Consider the following 15410-nt stretch of genomic DNA (forward strand, 5'->3'; position numbering starts at 1 on the left):
CAAGCCACGTTTCTTGGATTGATTTTGGAGCGATGGAGAAGGCTGTTATAGCCTGTGGGTCGCCTTTGTATCTCCCAATTGAGGTTCTCGACCTTGACAAGCTCCGAAATGATCAATGCAAGAGTTAGTTGTTTTGCATAATATTAATTTTGCAGTAACTCCATCTTGTAATAGTGACAATGAAGGGTTTCCTCCAGATGCTGATGACAAGAACCTGCCTTAGCGAGAACACAGCTTGGAGAAAACCCGGGTATCAGGTGGACACATTCCAACCCCCAAAAATTGCGAGGCGTATCCAGTAAACTGGAGTGAGAACTCCGGAGTCCCTGGTTTTGGGATCAATCAGAGCCCGCAGGCCAGCAATATCTTGCAAAGTACAAAAATGATTTGGTGCTGCCCCAATGTATCCATTCATTGCTCAGCAACCTAAACTACCATCAGAGATGGCGTCTTATGCCAGAAGCAGCGCAAACAACGAAAGGGCTAGTAGGGACCTGACGCACTATACCGGCCAGTTCGATGCATACGAATCCCCCTTGCACCATATATTGCCTAGATTCACTGAAAGCTCACATCGTCAGCGGTGTACTGTCATCTACGTTGACAAGAACGTTCAGATTAGTATTCGCTCCCCGTCACAGCGAAGGCGAATCCATGAATGGGAGCGTTTAAGATTCGAGGCGCGCAGGTGGGGCGAGAAACACAGCCACCGCGAACAAACGCTACTGAGTGGTCCGCAAGAACGGGCATCCTGTCAGTGTTCTGTCAAAACAGCAGCGTGATTTTTGGAGCGGATCACTAACACCTGCGCACAGCATACATCCGACCAATAACCTCTCCAAACACAGTAGTTTTGCCGCGAGCCACCAGAACCAAACAGCTGCGGTGGGCAGACTTACGAGAGGAGCAAAACAATCGCATCGCGGGTAGGCGCCAGAAACATTATGGGGTTTTTCAGATAACGCCCAGAGGCGACAAAGCAGTTGCACTAAAATCGTGTCTGAAACGAAACCAAACTAATCACAGGGATAGGGAAGGATATTGCGATGAGTTGTCCGGCTTTGTTTCCAAGCTCTCCATTAATGGCGAGTGAATGTGGGATGGGTCCTTTGTGTAAATTTATCCCGCAGCAATTGCTGGCGTATGGTTGCGATAGCGGTACTGGGGCGGCAAGCGTTCCGCTCACATGTAATTGTCGTCGCAGGCCGTGCATCTTCAGCTCAGATCAGGGGCGCAAGTTGTTTTTCGATGAATGATAACTGTAATTTACTAAAAATCGCACTACAAAAATGTTCGCTGCTGTTGCGCCTAAGCCGCTGAAACTTTATGCACTTTGCTACTTCTGGCCAGCGATTGATTACCAGGCACGACGGACAACACTAATGATCAATTAATTTGGACAAATATCACCTAAAGATTCCGCCATTTGTTTCCTCATGTTTTCGAGAACAGGTAATACAGTAGCACATCTGGCTAAAACGCTCCGAAAATTCTCTGCAATATCTATTTGGTCCTGAAGCTTCTTCTCCAACAAGCTCTGCGTGCTCCTCAAACTTTGATTTTCTTCTTCCAGATCACTTCGGTGGTCACGTTCTGTAGCTAGTTCTCCCGCTACAGCACGCAGTTGGTCAGAAAGTTGTGCATTTTCATTTTGGAGTTGGCTGATAAGCGAACTCGGCTTCTGCAAATAATGTTATTATCATCTTCTTTTAAATACCCACGGGTTCCTTACCTGAGAATTTAGATTTGGAGATTCTGACGTTCCAATCGCTTCAAACGATTTCCCGACCTCCTCACGAAGTAGCCGCAATGCGTTGACGGAATGATCACTCAAACTCTTAGAAAATATCTTGGAACATATTTCCTCGTTGCCTGGAAGAACTCGCCATCTGTAAAAATCGGATCCTCGCGGCAAAAGGCGAACGTCAGCAGGTTTGACTTGGAGTCCGAGACTGTCATCTGGAAATTGTTAGCCTCGCACATGTTGATAGGTTAAATTAGACTCACAGATATGATCAGCCAGTCTTTTGCGACAGTCGTCTCTAATTCGCCGGCGTTCAGTATTACTTTGACGTCCTGGAGGCATATTTTCGGTCATGAATGCTGTCTTGTGTCTCTGACAGACATCTGATCTATCTACTGGTACTAGCTGGATTTGGGATTAATAAAATTCCGGACAACCCAATGTATGTAATTAGTACCACAACAATGAATTGCCCCTCCTGGCAGCCCTGTCAGCGCAACTAGCTTCCTGACTACCAGTACCCTGGCTCCCCTGCCTACCATGGCTACCAGTACCGACTCCGTGTGACGGTACTGGTATAAAATAAAAGACTGCCCAACTGGCTAGCAGTACTGTTTTGGTACTGGTTTCGCAGGATGATGCGCTGACCAGTACCGTTGTGGTAGTGGTAGCCAGGGTCTGGAGAAGGTACCAGTCTCAGGTGGGGCAATTTAAACCCTGGTACCAGTATCCTGGATCTTTGCCCTAGGATAGATACTAGTACTCAGCGGAGTCATATTACCAGTATATCCTGGATTTGGGTGCACTGTTTGGTACTGGTATTCTCAGCGCGGATCGCGAGGCCGGGTTAACAATACTGGTACCACCGTGGCAGCGACCTTGTATGAGCGGGATACATGAGCGTATCTAGTACTAGTACCATCAGGCACATGGCCCTAGAACTTACTTGATCCTGGTACCAGAAAATTGTTATCCGTAAACTATGACGCTTTCTACGAGTCACAGAAACCAAGTTGCAATTGTTCAAACTCGGGCTCCTACAACCTTCAGCAAGTCCGCATCGTCCCCCTCAACGTCCTTTACATCGCAGCCGATTCCCAAACCCGGCTCCCGTTGAAACCCGAAAACACACAACACCCGATCAGAGTGCCAAAAAGTCTAACATACAAACTTCCATCCGAGCTTCTGAAGCAATTTTGTTCTTACTCGCTGTTTAAAACATCAAAGTTTTTCCGTTTTATACTAAGGCATCCCATACATGCACTTTTAAGGCCCTTGGAGCCAGATTTTCAAAGATGAAGATTGGCTCAACGCCGTAATGAATATAAATTACGACGAACCGATTTCGCCACCTGTCCCTGTTCTCATAGGTAACGACATTTTCAGACTTTACGAAGGAAGTAGCAATCAGGTATACCTCGTTCTTACCACAAAAGATTGGGGAGTCGAGGTCCAATATACCAAGGAGCAAATCTTTAACTCACTGAGACCGCTTTCCTATGACAACGAGTCGCACGAAGTTCATATCAATGAGACCAATATAATAATCACGTTGGAAAGACATCATCTAGAAGAACTAGAATCGGAAGAGCCCTGGAAGCTGTTTCACATGGCGGGCAATTACCCGGAAACCGCCGCTTTGTACTACGACGACGGGGCACCTATCATAATTGGAACCGATGGAATGAATGGAGCTCAAAATAGCAATAAATTATTATTTCAGGATTTGTCGATGGTTGTGTCCAAAGTTAGGAAGGGGAAGCCAGTCGTGAGAATGATATCGAAATGAAAGACGACTACGAAAAAGGTCAGGGAATAAGCGTATGTTTTGGGTTTTATAAATCAGGTTTCCTTTCTTTTTATTTGTTTTTTTTTAATTCAAAGGTATTGACAATTTGGTATAAGCCATGTACACGTTGGAGTCGTTCGCGTTTTGGCTTTCGGGGGGCCCATGTGCTTCATTCAGGAACAGTGAGGCGGTAACGAGCTCGGTCTCAATTGCGACGATTTATCCGATGGTGTATTCGCTATGTGACGGCATGATAAGGAGCAGTAAGATTGTCGGATAAGCAATGGCGTTCATATTTGGGCAGCTAGGGAAAACGCAAATCGGGCTGCCGAAAAAATAAAGGTGTGAAGAGCTTTTGTAAACATAAAATGCCCTCCTTCCAAATTAAGGAGGAAAGGCTGGGCACCCAGCTATAAATAACCCCGCATGTGAGGATATTTGGGAAAATGGACCAATTATTCGTGCCGCTTAAACAAATGTCAGACGCTGCATGCCGGGCCCCCTTTCGCGCTTTAATGTTAACCACCTGGTTGGAATTGAACCTGCGACAAACTCCTGCGAATAAACCAAAGGTGATAAAAACATATATTGCAGTCCCATTATAATTTAATATCGTTGGATGAATCTTTCCGAACACAATAATAGAGAACCCGTTTTCGAGCGTCTAGCGTCGCATTTCCAATCCGAGGAAGCAGCAGACGCTAATGGAAAGCCCGACGTGCTAAACCAGTGGAGGGTGGAAAGGGGTTGTGTTCATTGGACTGCATCGGTCGGGCCTGGCATTCGCGTCGTGTCGCGACCCGGGAAAGCAAATGATCAACTGGTATTATCGTGTTAACGCGTGGTGATTGGCCAAAAATGCACTGGCGCGCACGGACAAAAGGTAGTCGCCCTGGGGCAATTACCTTTAGTCCGTGCGTTTGACGCCCTGCAATGGAAAACAGCGCAATTGAACGGCTTTGTTTGCCAGCCATAACCATGACAATCAAGAGTCTGTAAGGATTATTGCCAGTTTCCCCATGCTGCACCGGTCGTTGATGATCTTGAACAATTTGCCAGATTGAAGCAGCCCGACAAAATGGCAAACCTTAACAGCTTTCTTGATGACGCGCCTGAATCTATTCGCAGTAACAAAGAAGTAATTGCGTGGCTTTCAGAAAAACTGGAAACGCTAGAATCAGAAAAGAAAATCGAAAGGCTGGAGGCTGAAATCAAGAAGCTCAAAGGTAGCCGGTCCAACGAAGAGAATCTTCGAAAGCAAGCCAACGAGTGGAAAGCCAAGTATGAAAGACTGCATAGAGCAGCCACGATTCCAAAGTATGAGCATTCTGAGGATAATGCCAAGCTTATCGAGGAAACCAGACAACAGCTGCTCAAGCAGTACGATGAAGAGATTGGGCGTCGGGCCGAGAACGACCAACGGCAAGCACAGCAGGTTATAGAGCAAGCCAAAAAGATCGAGAGATTGCAGGCCGAAAACGCAAAATACAGACAAGTACTCGAAAAGGCCAAAAAACAAGGTATGTTGACGTTTGGCAAGCCACCTGACAAAAAAGCTAACCAGATCCAGATTTCCATCCCTCTGCACCAAGTAAAGCGACGTCGGCCAGTGGCAATGTTTACAACGACCTTACTGGATATAAAACAAAGTCGTTGACGGTCAGCAACGAAAAGCAAAATGGAAGTCCAAACAATTCCCGCAGAACTTGCAGCAGCGTATCCAACGACATCCAGGGTAATGCGCATGCACACGCGGCGGTCAAGCTCGCTATATCAACCCTTGATGCCGAATTGCCCGAATCCTACACAAAAAATTCGATCGATGTCGAATCTTTGCAGTTGCCGAGGCGGCGCCCAGGCCTCAAAGTCCCCCAATTTGAAGGGTCCTGTGAAGTAAGGCTTGGTCAGATGATTGACTGGGGTACACAATCCTTCCCTAAACGCAAGGCTGAGGTTAGGTACTTTAACGCCGATACATTTATTGGGGCTGGTGTCTTTTACCAGCTATGTCGCATGGATTCCTGTCGCGTTATTGAGTACGGAAAAAATTTATCCATCACTGGTAAATCCCGGAAGCACGCCGACATTACCATTATCCTTTGCCATGTCGCAGCTGGAAACCAGTTGTCGCTCGTACAGCCTGACCATTTCGTTGTCGCTATTGTCGACTCCGGAGAAAAGGCTGTGCAACATTTTCAAAAGAAAAGGGTTCAAGAAGACCGAAAATTGGGGAGCTTGTCCTGCTGGGGAATGGAAAACGCCCTGGTAAACAAGCTAAAAACCGATCTCGAACAAGCCTGGAACCTAAATTTGAGTGTTTCTCAGAAAGAGGTAAGAGGTCCTGACGACAATATGGTGAACATATTTCTAACTCGACGTAGTTTAACTATGCCGGCAATACTTGTTTACTTCAATGCGTAACAGCGGTACGATCATATTTCGGCAAACATACTCCGCAAGAAGGCGACCAATACTCTATTCGATTATTTTACCTCGAGCGACTGCTGGAGGAATGGGTCCGTGAAGAAAACGAGTCTGGCACGTCAAAAACCTCGCAAAACAAACTTCAAAGCCGGACTCCACCAGCAATCATCGCGCTAGCTGAACCATCTTCCCATCCCAGCGTATGCGGGGTGGCATATCGGCAGGTTCCTTGCCAGGGTGGCGAATTTGTGCTGCTTCTTCCAAACCCTGAACAATATCGGGACCTGAAAGAAAGAAGGAAAGGTAGCCCTTTGCTTTTCACTGTCGCCGAGAAACTCGGAGCACGAAAGCAGGGCGCATTCGTTATCGAAATCCCCACAGCCTCTCGACCGGAACTTCCCGAACAAAGACCTCAGCAAGCACAGTGCACAACCTACGTCCCGGAAAAGCTGGACGGCTTTTGGCGGCTCTTCACTAAAAAAGAAAAATCAAGCCTTCCTCTTTTACCTGCCAATCCACAGAAGGTTGGCTGTTTGGACGCCGCCACCAAGGCGTACGAAAACCTCGTTGCGGAATCATTCAAGCAAAAGAAAAGCTTGGAGGGTGTTGCTTATCAGACGGACATCCCAGCAGAGACCAGCAACGAACGGGATTGTGCTTATTTGCCTCCAGAAAGTCCTATTTGGCCAATCCGAGGCAACAAGCTACCTCGAACAGGTATACCGGGACTCCATACTCCGACATGCTACCGAGGGACCCCTTTCGCTCCGTTTGCATGGCATCACGAAGACTTTGAGCTGGGCGCGATCAATTATCTTCATTATGGACAGAAAATATGGTTTGTCACACACCCAGGGTTCTTTGACAAAGCAACCGCAACGTTTCAAGAAGCTCTAAACATCGACCAAGATCACAGCCAATTTCTGCGGCATGAGGCGGTACATGGCGGTGTTCAGTATCTACGGAACAAAGACATACCGACGATAGGTTTTATGCAAGAAGCCGGGCAAATAGTCGTCGTTTACCCACGCGCCTACCACTCGGGATTTGGTGCGACGGCGACAGTCGCTGAAGCGGTCAATTATGCCGATCTGCAATACACTCTTCCGCAAGACTACAGGCCGTGTCACAAGAAATGCCAGCCGTCAGACCCCATCACCGCTGACTTGGTGTTCCCCGAAAATAATTGTGGGCGGACTGCTACCTTACGCTGCAAGCCTAAGACAGTTGCAACTTTGTGCCCCGCGCCGACTTCCCAGGATCTCCGCGAAGGTGTTCCAAAAAGGAAATACGCACCAGAGCCTAAGAGAAAACCTAGTGAACGGCCTAGATTGAAAGGAAAGAAGCACAACGAGGCACAAGACGAACCATCAAACGAGCCCCCAGCGAAACGACAAAAAGACCTACCCCCTCTTGAGGACATGGCAAACGAGGTCATAAATGCAGAAGAGCGGGCCAAGAGCCACATCATGGCATGTATTGACAACTCGGATCTCATTTTGCCCAACAAGACTATGGAAAAAAAGGCAGATCAGTATTTAGTCCTTAGCGCACGTTGGGCAAAGCATGCGCCGTTTAGCAGAATGGTGGCCTTGATATTGGAGACCCACGCAGTTGAGCTGATGTACTATGAATCATTTGGCACTTTATTCGACAAGAACAGAGTTTTGCGGCGATTACCAAGCGAAATAGTTGACAAGTCTCTCGACATGCTGACCGAAAGACCAACCGATTCCGCGTTCAGGACCTGGTTAGGAAGACGCCGTACCTTTTTAAAACTTGGCCTGGAATACCTACTGTTTATACCCGTTGCTGGGGAGAAAAGGATGCCTGGCTTTCAAGACTTTGAACGGTTAACAGACCATCAGATCCAATCATTGCGCAAACTTATCAAAACCCCTGCCAACGCCGATACCATTGCAAAAGTCGGCGAAAGATTTCGACGCAGTATTATCGAAGGTGACATCTCGGTTTGGAAAAATATTGGGCAAAATGAAATTCGGGATATGAACTTGGAGGAGATATCACGCCGGATTTTTCCGCTCGAAACAGAGCAGGTGGAACGCTAGAAGGCCGTTTCCGGTTGGCCAATAATGCAAAGCTTGTATTTTTCCTGATGGCGAGACCCGCAGGAGTGTTGTTAGTAACCTTCCAAATTCCGGTTAAACTGCCCAGTTGATGTCTACAACCAGGGAAACCTGCACATTATATTAGGTGACTGAAAGCAAAATTTTGTTGGGTGAACAGGTTTCTTATAATTCTTCCCAAGTAGAAACTGTCCCATATTCCATATATCCCTTCGTCCCTAAATGGTAAAAATACATTTGCATCTCAATATTTCCATCAATATACGTTTTAAACGAGACAGCCAAATGCCCGGAAAGTAGTTACCTCCTCGAACGATGCTGTCTTTCCTGTGCGGGCGCCTGGGTTCCCAGGTCCCCAACAATCAACCTCTCCAAACTCCTCGCCAATCAACCAATTTATCAGTTTCGATTTAATGGAAACGGTTCAAAAGAAAGTAGCACGGCAGTAGATTCTATGGAGGTATCGACAGGGTAGCAAATCGAGTTGATTGGACAACAGATAAGCTGAACATGTAAACGGCTGGTAAAGGAAAGGAGTTCGACCTGGTTGGCCCTGCTGGGCAGTTGCTGGTTTCTTAATACAGCTTAGGTGGCAGGGAGACTCATTTATCTGTGTCTGATCACTTTGCAGCATCAACAGGCATACAACGTTTCCAAAATGATCTACTAAACAATGTCCGCTGAAACGGCTCCAGTGATTCGCTGTTTGTCTCAATTTCTTTGATTAATTTTCAGCACAGCCGGTTCCGTCATTTTCGGCCTTTATGTATCTGTTATGCTGAAGGAAATCTTGAAATAGCTGGCCAGGCTATTTCCCCCTTGGCCACACCCACAATGTCTCCGGCGGATCAGAGAGGGCCTACGATTGCAGCCTCCCTGTCTTGACTGGGGCTACCGTAAGCATGAGGGCAAGCCTGCTCAGGCAAACCTCATCCCTGTCAGCTCCGCCCAGATAGGTGGCATTTATGTCCAGCTTCGGCTTGGGTTGCGGCTCTGGGGATGCTTCCAAGTAACGACTTTGGGATGCTTGACTGCGAGGCCGTTCCAGCGGCATTTTCTGCTGCCGGCTTGCTTGAACAAGTGGGTTGTTTGTCGAGAACCAGTATTGGATTTGTCACTGAAGCTCAGAGAAACAACGGAGTTAGAGATGGTGGGTTCGGCGGGTAATAGTTCTACCACTCGAGACTCATAGCGCCCGATAATCGCTGGAAGGAACAGCTGGTAACTTTCTGCGTCTCACTCGCTCCGATCGTGCTTAAAGTTAGGTTCAACCAAATATTGACATAACCGGGAGCGTGATGGTCGGGTTAAATTTTGCTGAAAAGGAATGGTTTTGCCAATTGGTGTATACCTTGTCGATATTGTTCAGCTTTGGTCCACGTGCTTGTGGCCAAGTGGGCTGAATGGCTGGCATTATGCTGCAGAAATTCTCAAAATTTGGCAGCGAGATTTTCTTTCCATGCCCGTCATCCCTGACCTCGAGTTTTGGACGTTTTCGGGTCTTCTGATGTACCTCCTTTATCCTCGCTTAGCTTGACGATACTTTTCTGCGGCATCAATGTATACATTTACCGCCCTGGCCAATGATGAAAGCTCCTTTTGGTGTCTCGCCAGTCAGTTGGGAGCTCTGTATTTCACACTGGTCTTTGGCGTTTAAAGCAACTGCTGGGCGGGAAGTAAATTTCGGAATGGGAGTCTCGTCAGCAGCAATCTCTGAGATGAGCTTCGTCGAAATTGGGATTGAAGTCGCTCCAAGAACGGCTGCCCTCTTTTTCATTTCTGCATAGCTGCTGTATCCGCAAGTGTTTGCGTCCTCTCTTTTGGCGTCTCCAAATCCTTGTATTTCTTCTTGTTCGCAGTCCTTGAGAAAGTCGAAACCAACCAGCTCCGAACCTGGTACCCAGCCAACAAACCCTTCTTTGTCGAACCATCGTACAGGGTATTGGCGTTCATTGACATGTTCGCCACCGTCTTCGTACCCGGAAACCCATTTCAAGGTGGACGGGTCAAATATCGAAAAGCATTCGGGAATTAACCTTTTGGGCAGGTCAGCTGCTATAAATTGAAAAAACAGAGCCCTAGTCATATTCGGACAGTTTTGGGCAAGCGATGGAGACCAAGGGAGGACCATGGCCAAGTAAACGGAATATTCCCAATGCGTGGCGTACACTTCTCCCGGGACAAGAGCCTTGGTATTTCTGTCACCATTTGCTATCATAATACTGCCTGAAGATATCTTCCGGCCTTTCCGCCTTAGTGGGACTCGGCCGTTCAACGATTTCTGTCTCTTCGGCAAAGAGACGCAGCTGGTCGAGGACATGATAAGGAAGGAAGGAATGGTTGTAAAACAGGAGGAAAATAGTTGATGGGTATCTTTTGCGGTTAAAAATTAGCGGAGGTGGGCCTCGCTGACCGAACAGATATAAGCTTGCGAGCTGGTGACTTAAATCTCTAGACATAAACCTCGAAAGCTATAGGACTTAATCAATGTATTAAAAAGAGGCTGTAGAATATGGTGCAGGGGCCGACTCGCTTTATAGAATTCTTGGGGAAAAATCGTGTTTGCCAAAATGAAGGAGGGAGACGAGATGATAAATTCAAGCTGCAGAAAATCCGACGTTTTGAAGTCAAAAACTTGAGCCACAGAAGCTTGGACGTAGGCTTAAGCAAATTATAACGGTGAACAGATTTAACAGATTTGGGATAACCACAATGAAAGACGTGGTACACCATAAATTAGTGGTGAACCGTCTTTTGGGCGTCCTTGCCACACATTGTTGGCCGACACCCTCGCAAGCATAATAGCAAGGCAAAATTCAGTAACGAAAAAAATTGCCACTAGACTTTTTACCACTTCAAATGTCATTTTCAGCAATCTTGGCAATCACAATTCTTCAAAACGGTGTAATAGTGTAAGGCCCGTCGGAAGTGAGGTTTGTATCGACCAGGAGTAAAGCATACCAAAGAGGATGAAATTCACAGAAGCAGAAAGCTAGTCAGATTGCCACACATAATAAAACGCCAGGATTTTTACTTGCGAGATATGGAAATAGCTAAAAAAAACTACCAAAAAATGCGTAGGGACACTTTTGCCAACCACGATCATAGTGAAAAGCATGTGATTCTACCAAGTCTGCCGAGCTGATGAATTTGTGATGCGCTAACAGTCCGCTTCAATTATATGCACGCGATCACAGTCTATTTAGTCCGCTCGACTTGTTACAGGACTAGCCCCCCTGCCCTGTTGTCGTAGGCTGCGCCAATGCTCTCTTCGTTGAAGAATCAGAGTGGCAGGGTAATTACCATTGTTATTTTCAAATAGTAATACTTGATACTGTACAAATAATCTGTGTTCGGTAACATATTCCCGTTTAGTATCCTATAAGATCATCTACGACATACGCCTGATATTGCTAACATCAAAGCTTCAATATAGTCGTCATATTTTCCTCTCTCATTCCCAAACACCTTACTCAGATGACCCCGTATATCTGAGCAGAAAGAGCAACAACTTTACCCACCGCTAATGTGACTCTCGATCTTAGTCCGCAACAAACGAAGATCGATAGTCAATTCTCCCACAGATTTATCCAATTCTGGCGCTGCCTATTTGACAGGTTAAAATCTTTTTCCTTGTTACCAAATAATGAACTGAAATTAGCGCCGAATGTTAATCTTATTCCAGTTCGCTGTTCTTACCTCTGCACAGAAAATAGACTGTTAGTATTTGCCCAGCAAGAATATCTATTTGTTCACTGATTTCTGTTCCATCCCACCACTTCTGGAAATCAGTCAAGGGTCTTCCCAGTCCTATATCGTGAAACAAGACTAGTAAACTCGAACTCGACACACTCAGTGTTGTTCGGTTTCTCGGCGAAAAGGAATCAACTTACCGCTGGTAATGCAAAGTGGCGCAGCGTAGTGCAGCTCCAATGAACTGGCTTAATCGACAGTTCTTGTGTTTATCACAGACCAAGAAAGGAAAAAGGGAAGGAACCGGGAAATGGGAACTGTCATAGTTATTGGAGCTTCTGTATGAGTACTATAGGTGTGGGGACTAGCCCCCTGTGTGAAGAGGATGCCACTCGGGCTTTCGTTGGTTCTCGGGTCGTTTTACGCATTCACTGGCCTTAACCACATGAAGACGATCATGGATTGGATCCCCATCCCTGTCCCGGATCTGTCACAAGCTCTCCTCTTCATTCTGTCGCAATGAAACCCGCCGCACTGAACAAGAACTTGAAAAAGACAAGATGCAACGCTCCCTAATCGAAAAATACCACACAAGTTTAGAGGTACATTAGAAATAGCTGGGCTGGACGATCATTTGAAAGCAGGGAACGGGAAGCGGTATTTTAGGTCGTCCTATAAGACAAACCGCTGTGACAAAGGGACCCTCTAAGTACATGGCAGGGCCGAATGAAGCCGTGTTACATTACCCACGATTTCATAAGACAGTTCAAGAGAGTTAATAAGAGCTATTATTGCTCGAAGGACCGTTTTGATAGCACCTAAAGCACTCTGAGCTCTTTTCAAACAGCCTGACCGCACGATCGGGCTTACAGCAGCAGCGGCAGCACATCTCCGTATATAAGGAATACGGATTGCTTTTGCACCCTAGAACGCACCAAAGAGCCTACCGAAGTCACCAAGACGTCTCGTCCAATTAACTCATTTTACAAATATTTAACACGTTCGCGTTCGCGTCTAAATAGGGCTAATTGCCGCTAACCGCGGCTTGCATCACGATCTCTGAGCTGGAATCTGGTAGCCGTGACGACTCACAAGGTGTCCAATGGAGATCAGGCAAAGACCAGCGTGCACGACAACGCTCGCAGCCACCCTTACCTCTCAACATAGAAAAGAGACCAACCATAAGACGCGACTGATCAGCGGGTTTATTTGTATGTTTTGGGATACATAGGGCAGCAATTTAGCACGCGTTGTGGAGGAAGTGATCGTCAAATGGATCATCCTAAAAAGGACGAGCTCAGAAGTACTTGAGCAGCGGGACTGGACTGCGTCTGTCGCGGAACAGACTGCCCATATCCTGACCACTCGCTACTTATTGTTGTCTTGGCTGCATGTGATGAGCATGCTCTGGTCATATGTTGCCCAGTGCTAGCCTGGGTGGTTTAGAGGCATCCTTTTTTCTGAACGTTCATTCCAATGCGAGATGAGCCCTTTCGTGGATGCCAAGATGCGCTGCCTGCTTATCCAGGGGTCAATTAGTAAGCAAAGGGGGAAGGTGAGTGGTATTATTGCGTTTGCGTGGCCACCTGTTGTGCTCGTTAATTGACCATCTGCAAGCAGTGAGGCAAGCCGGAAATTCATTGGCGTTCAGGGGCGTCTGAGGGTCAGCAAATAATGGGAGCAATCCAACTACAAACGGGTATAAGCGCAAAGAAGCTGGGCGATGCATAAAGGCAGCTGGAAAGATGTTAAATTCTTGCAAATTGCTTCGAAAGGTGGCTGGTTGGTGATGCAGTAAACGGGAAATGTTCGTGAGGGTGCTGTGGAGACTGACTGCGTATTCAAATATCCGTGATGTGTTACTTAGGCTGTGATCATCTCTCGGATTATGGCTTTAGCTTACTGCCCACTGGGGTATTCCATATCGAGAACCAGAACGACTCGTCTTCATCCAATATGAGAAGGTTGTGACTCACAGAATACACGTCTCAAATGCTGCAAACCTCCCATCCGGTCGTTACTCTTGAGGTTTATGGGTGCAGGCCTGCCAATCGGAGTCATTTGCTTTTTTCTCTCCAGCCCCAGGAGGCCGGATGGTAGGATCAGCACTCACAGCGGCAAACATAGTGGCACCTACCGTGCTCCTCCAAAAGCGCAAGCAGGCTTATTGTCATTTACACCCTTACAAGGTAGGCACGAGGTCCACAATACCCGCAAGCAAAACGTTCGTTCTCGCGCCACTAGGGTGCTGCTACCCCTCATCACCTGGCGCGATACTATTTCGACGGCAGCATGTAGCCGACCGCCGATGGTTATTAACTTTACTTCTGAGTTAAACAGTTTCACTCCTAATGGAGGCCGCCTTGCTCGCCCTTATCTTCCATAGTGATTGGGTACATGTTTTCGTTCGCCTGTAGAGTCCGGCGCGTCGTTATGTTTCTGGATAGACATGCAGCTGCTGATCACTATATCCCTTTTCACGGCTTGCGAGTCGCATCATAGGATAATGTTACTGGATTAATTCATAGGGTGAGAATGATACATGACGCAGGCTTCATGGGCGTGGGCTAAGTGGCTTGCTGTATCACTGTCATCGAGGCTGTGTGGGACTTTTTCAAAGCCTATGATCCAATCATTATTTTTCACACATGCCGTATTTCTGGTCTACTTATCAATATTATAACTTAGGTTCAGTTTTTTTTTATTTGTATTGAAGCGATGATAATGGTGGGTGGCAAGCGCGTCGTTACGGACGCGCTATGTATCCTTATTGTAGTCGTATTCTATCACCTTGTGGTGGTCTTTTACAAGATAAAAGGTCACCAAATCGCTTTTGTCTGACAGCAAATCTGTGTATGGGTGCTTTGTTTTTTTATTCACCAAAAAACGAGTACTGGACTAGCCCGATCAACACCTCTCTAACTGCACATCCTAAGTATGCTTTGCATGCGCCCATATCCCGCTGTGCTGAGGTGAACAAGCCTTTGATATAGCATATCACCTGTTGGTCCTCCGCCTTGGCCCTGGTTCTTGCTCAAGTCATGCCCCCCATGAAGTCTTATATCAATCCGCTCTCGGTCGTACCTCACACAGGTCGCCATCGGCTCCCAATCATGCCACCAATTTCCTCCTCAACCTACACAGACGAGCTTCGATCGCCAGTCTCTCCTGACTACGACCTCCTTTCCATGCCACCTCCACCATCGACTGGAATCACATCACCCCTAATGGCTGACGCCGGCGAGGCGGAGTTTGTGGACGGACGGTTGCTGCAAACCCAGCAACAGGGTCTCCACTCCTCGATAGCCAGCAGCGAGCGTGGAAAAACGCGGCTTCCACCCAATGATTTCTCCAGACATATTCTAAGATGTAAGTACTTGTAAAAAGTGAAAATGGCTTTCACAACAAAGAAACTGACGCGCTACTAGCCCATAACAGGCTAAAGACCATCCAGCGTCGACCTCATACCCGCAAACCGGTAAACCCAACAAAGCTAGCGCCTGAAGCTGACGATCACCCCAAAAGAATACAAGATTTGGAGAGGCGTATAGCTTTAATAGAGTTAAAGCTGGGAATATCGACTTTTGCTGCACCATCTCAGCTCGGTCGAGTATACCAATCGCATACCGGGAGACAGACATATGACCTAGCATTCTCTCTGTCTCCATATGCA

The 15410-nt window shown here is 47.0% G+C and overlaps 6 protein-coding genes across 6 annotated transcripts; 3 read left to right on the forward strand and 3 right to left on the reverse strand.

The window, feature by feature from the left end:
- Window positions 1-618: 618 nt before the first annotated feature.
- On the reverse strand, window positions 619-943 carry MGG_16011 (uncharacterized protein; the record flags this gene model as incomplete). The annotated part of the gene is made up of 2 exons (XM_003708747.1): window positions 619-751; window positions 900-943. 2 exons carry the CDS (start codon window positions 941-943, stop codon window positions 619-621), a joined length of 177 nt encoding a protein of 58 aa, XP_003708795.1.
- Window positions 944-1345: 402 nt separating this feature from the next.
- MGG_16012 (uncharacterized protein) lies at window positions 1346-2130 on the reverse strand. The gene is made up of 3 exons (XM_003708748.1): window positions 2008-2130; window positions 1733-1959; window positions 1346-1681 (listed from the first exon to the last, which is right to left on the reverse strand). The coding sequence occupies exons 1-3, from the start codon at window positions 2096-2098 to the stop codon at window positions 1391-1393; spliced, it is 609 nt and encodes a 202-aa protein (XP_003708796.1). The 5' UTR covers window positions 2099-2130; the 3' UTR covers window positions 1346-1390.
- Window positions 2131-3062: 932 nt separating this feature from the next.
- On the forward strand, window positions 3063-3533 carry MGG_16013 (uncharacterized protein; the record flags this gene model as incomplete). Its single annotated transcript, XM_003708749.1, has 1 exon — window positions 3063-3533. One exon carries the CDS (start codon window positions 3063-3065, stop codon window positions 3531-3533), a length of 471 nt encoding a protein of 156 aa, XP_003708797.1.
- A 914-nt stretch (window positions 3534-4447) lies between these two features.
- Window positions 4448-8299, forward strand: MGG_02045 (uncharacterized protein). The gene is made up of 3 exons (XM_003708750.1): window positions 4448-5053; window positions 5104-5864; window positions 5915-8299. The coding sequence occupies exons 1-3, from the start codon at window positions 4612-4614 to the stop codon at window positions 8024-8026; spliced, it is 3315 nt and encodes a 1104-aa protein (XP_003708798.1). The 5' UTR covers window positions 4448-4611; the 3' UTR covers window positions 8027-8299.
- A 1300-nt stretch (window positions 8300-9599) lies between these two features.
- MGG_16014 (uncharacterized protein) lies at window positions 9600-10364 on the reverse strand (the record flags this gene model as incomplete). Its single annotated transcript, XM_003708751.1, has 1 exon — window positions 9600-10364. The coding sequence occupies one exon, from the start codon at window positions 10362-10364 to the stop codon at window positions 9600-9602; it is 765 nt and encodes a 254-aa protein (XP_003708799.1).
- A 4486-nt stretch (window positions 10365-14850) lies between these two features.
- MGG_13692 (uncharacterized protein) lies at window positions 14851-15180 on the forward strand (the record flags this gene model as incomplete). The annotated part of the gene is made up of 2 exons (XM_003708752.1): window positions 14851-15106; window positions 15176-15180. The coding sequence occupies 2 exons, from the start codon at window positions 14851-14853 to the stop codon at window positions 15178-15180; spliced, it is 261 nt and encodes an 86-aa protein (XP_003708800.1).
- Between the last annotated feature and the right edge of the window lie 230 nt (window positions 15181-15410).

Source organism: Pyricularia oryzae, chromosome 1 (genome assembly GCF_000002495.2).
Source record: "Pyricularia oryzae 70-15 chromosome 1, whole genome shotgun sequence".
NCBI classification, from domain to species: Eukaryota; Fungi; Ascomycota; class Sordariomycetes; order Magnaporthales; family Pyriculariaceae; genus Pyricularia; species Pyricularia oryzae.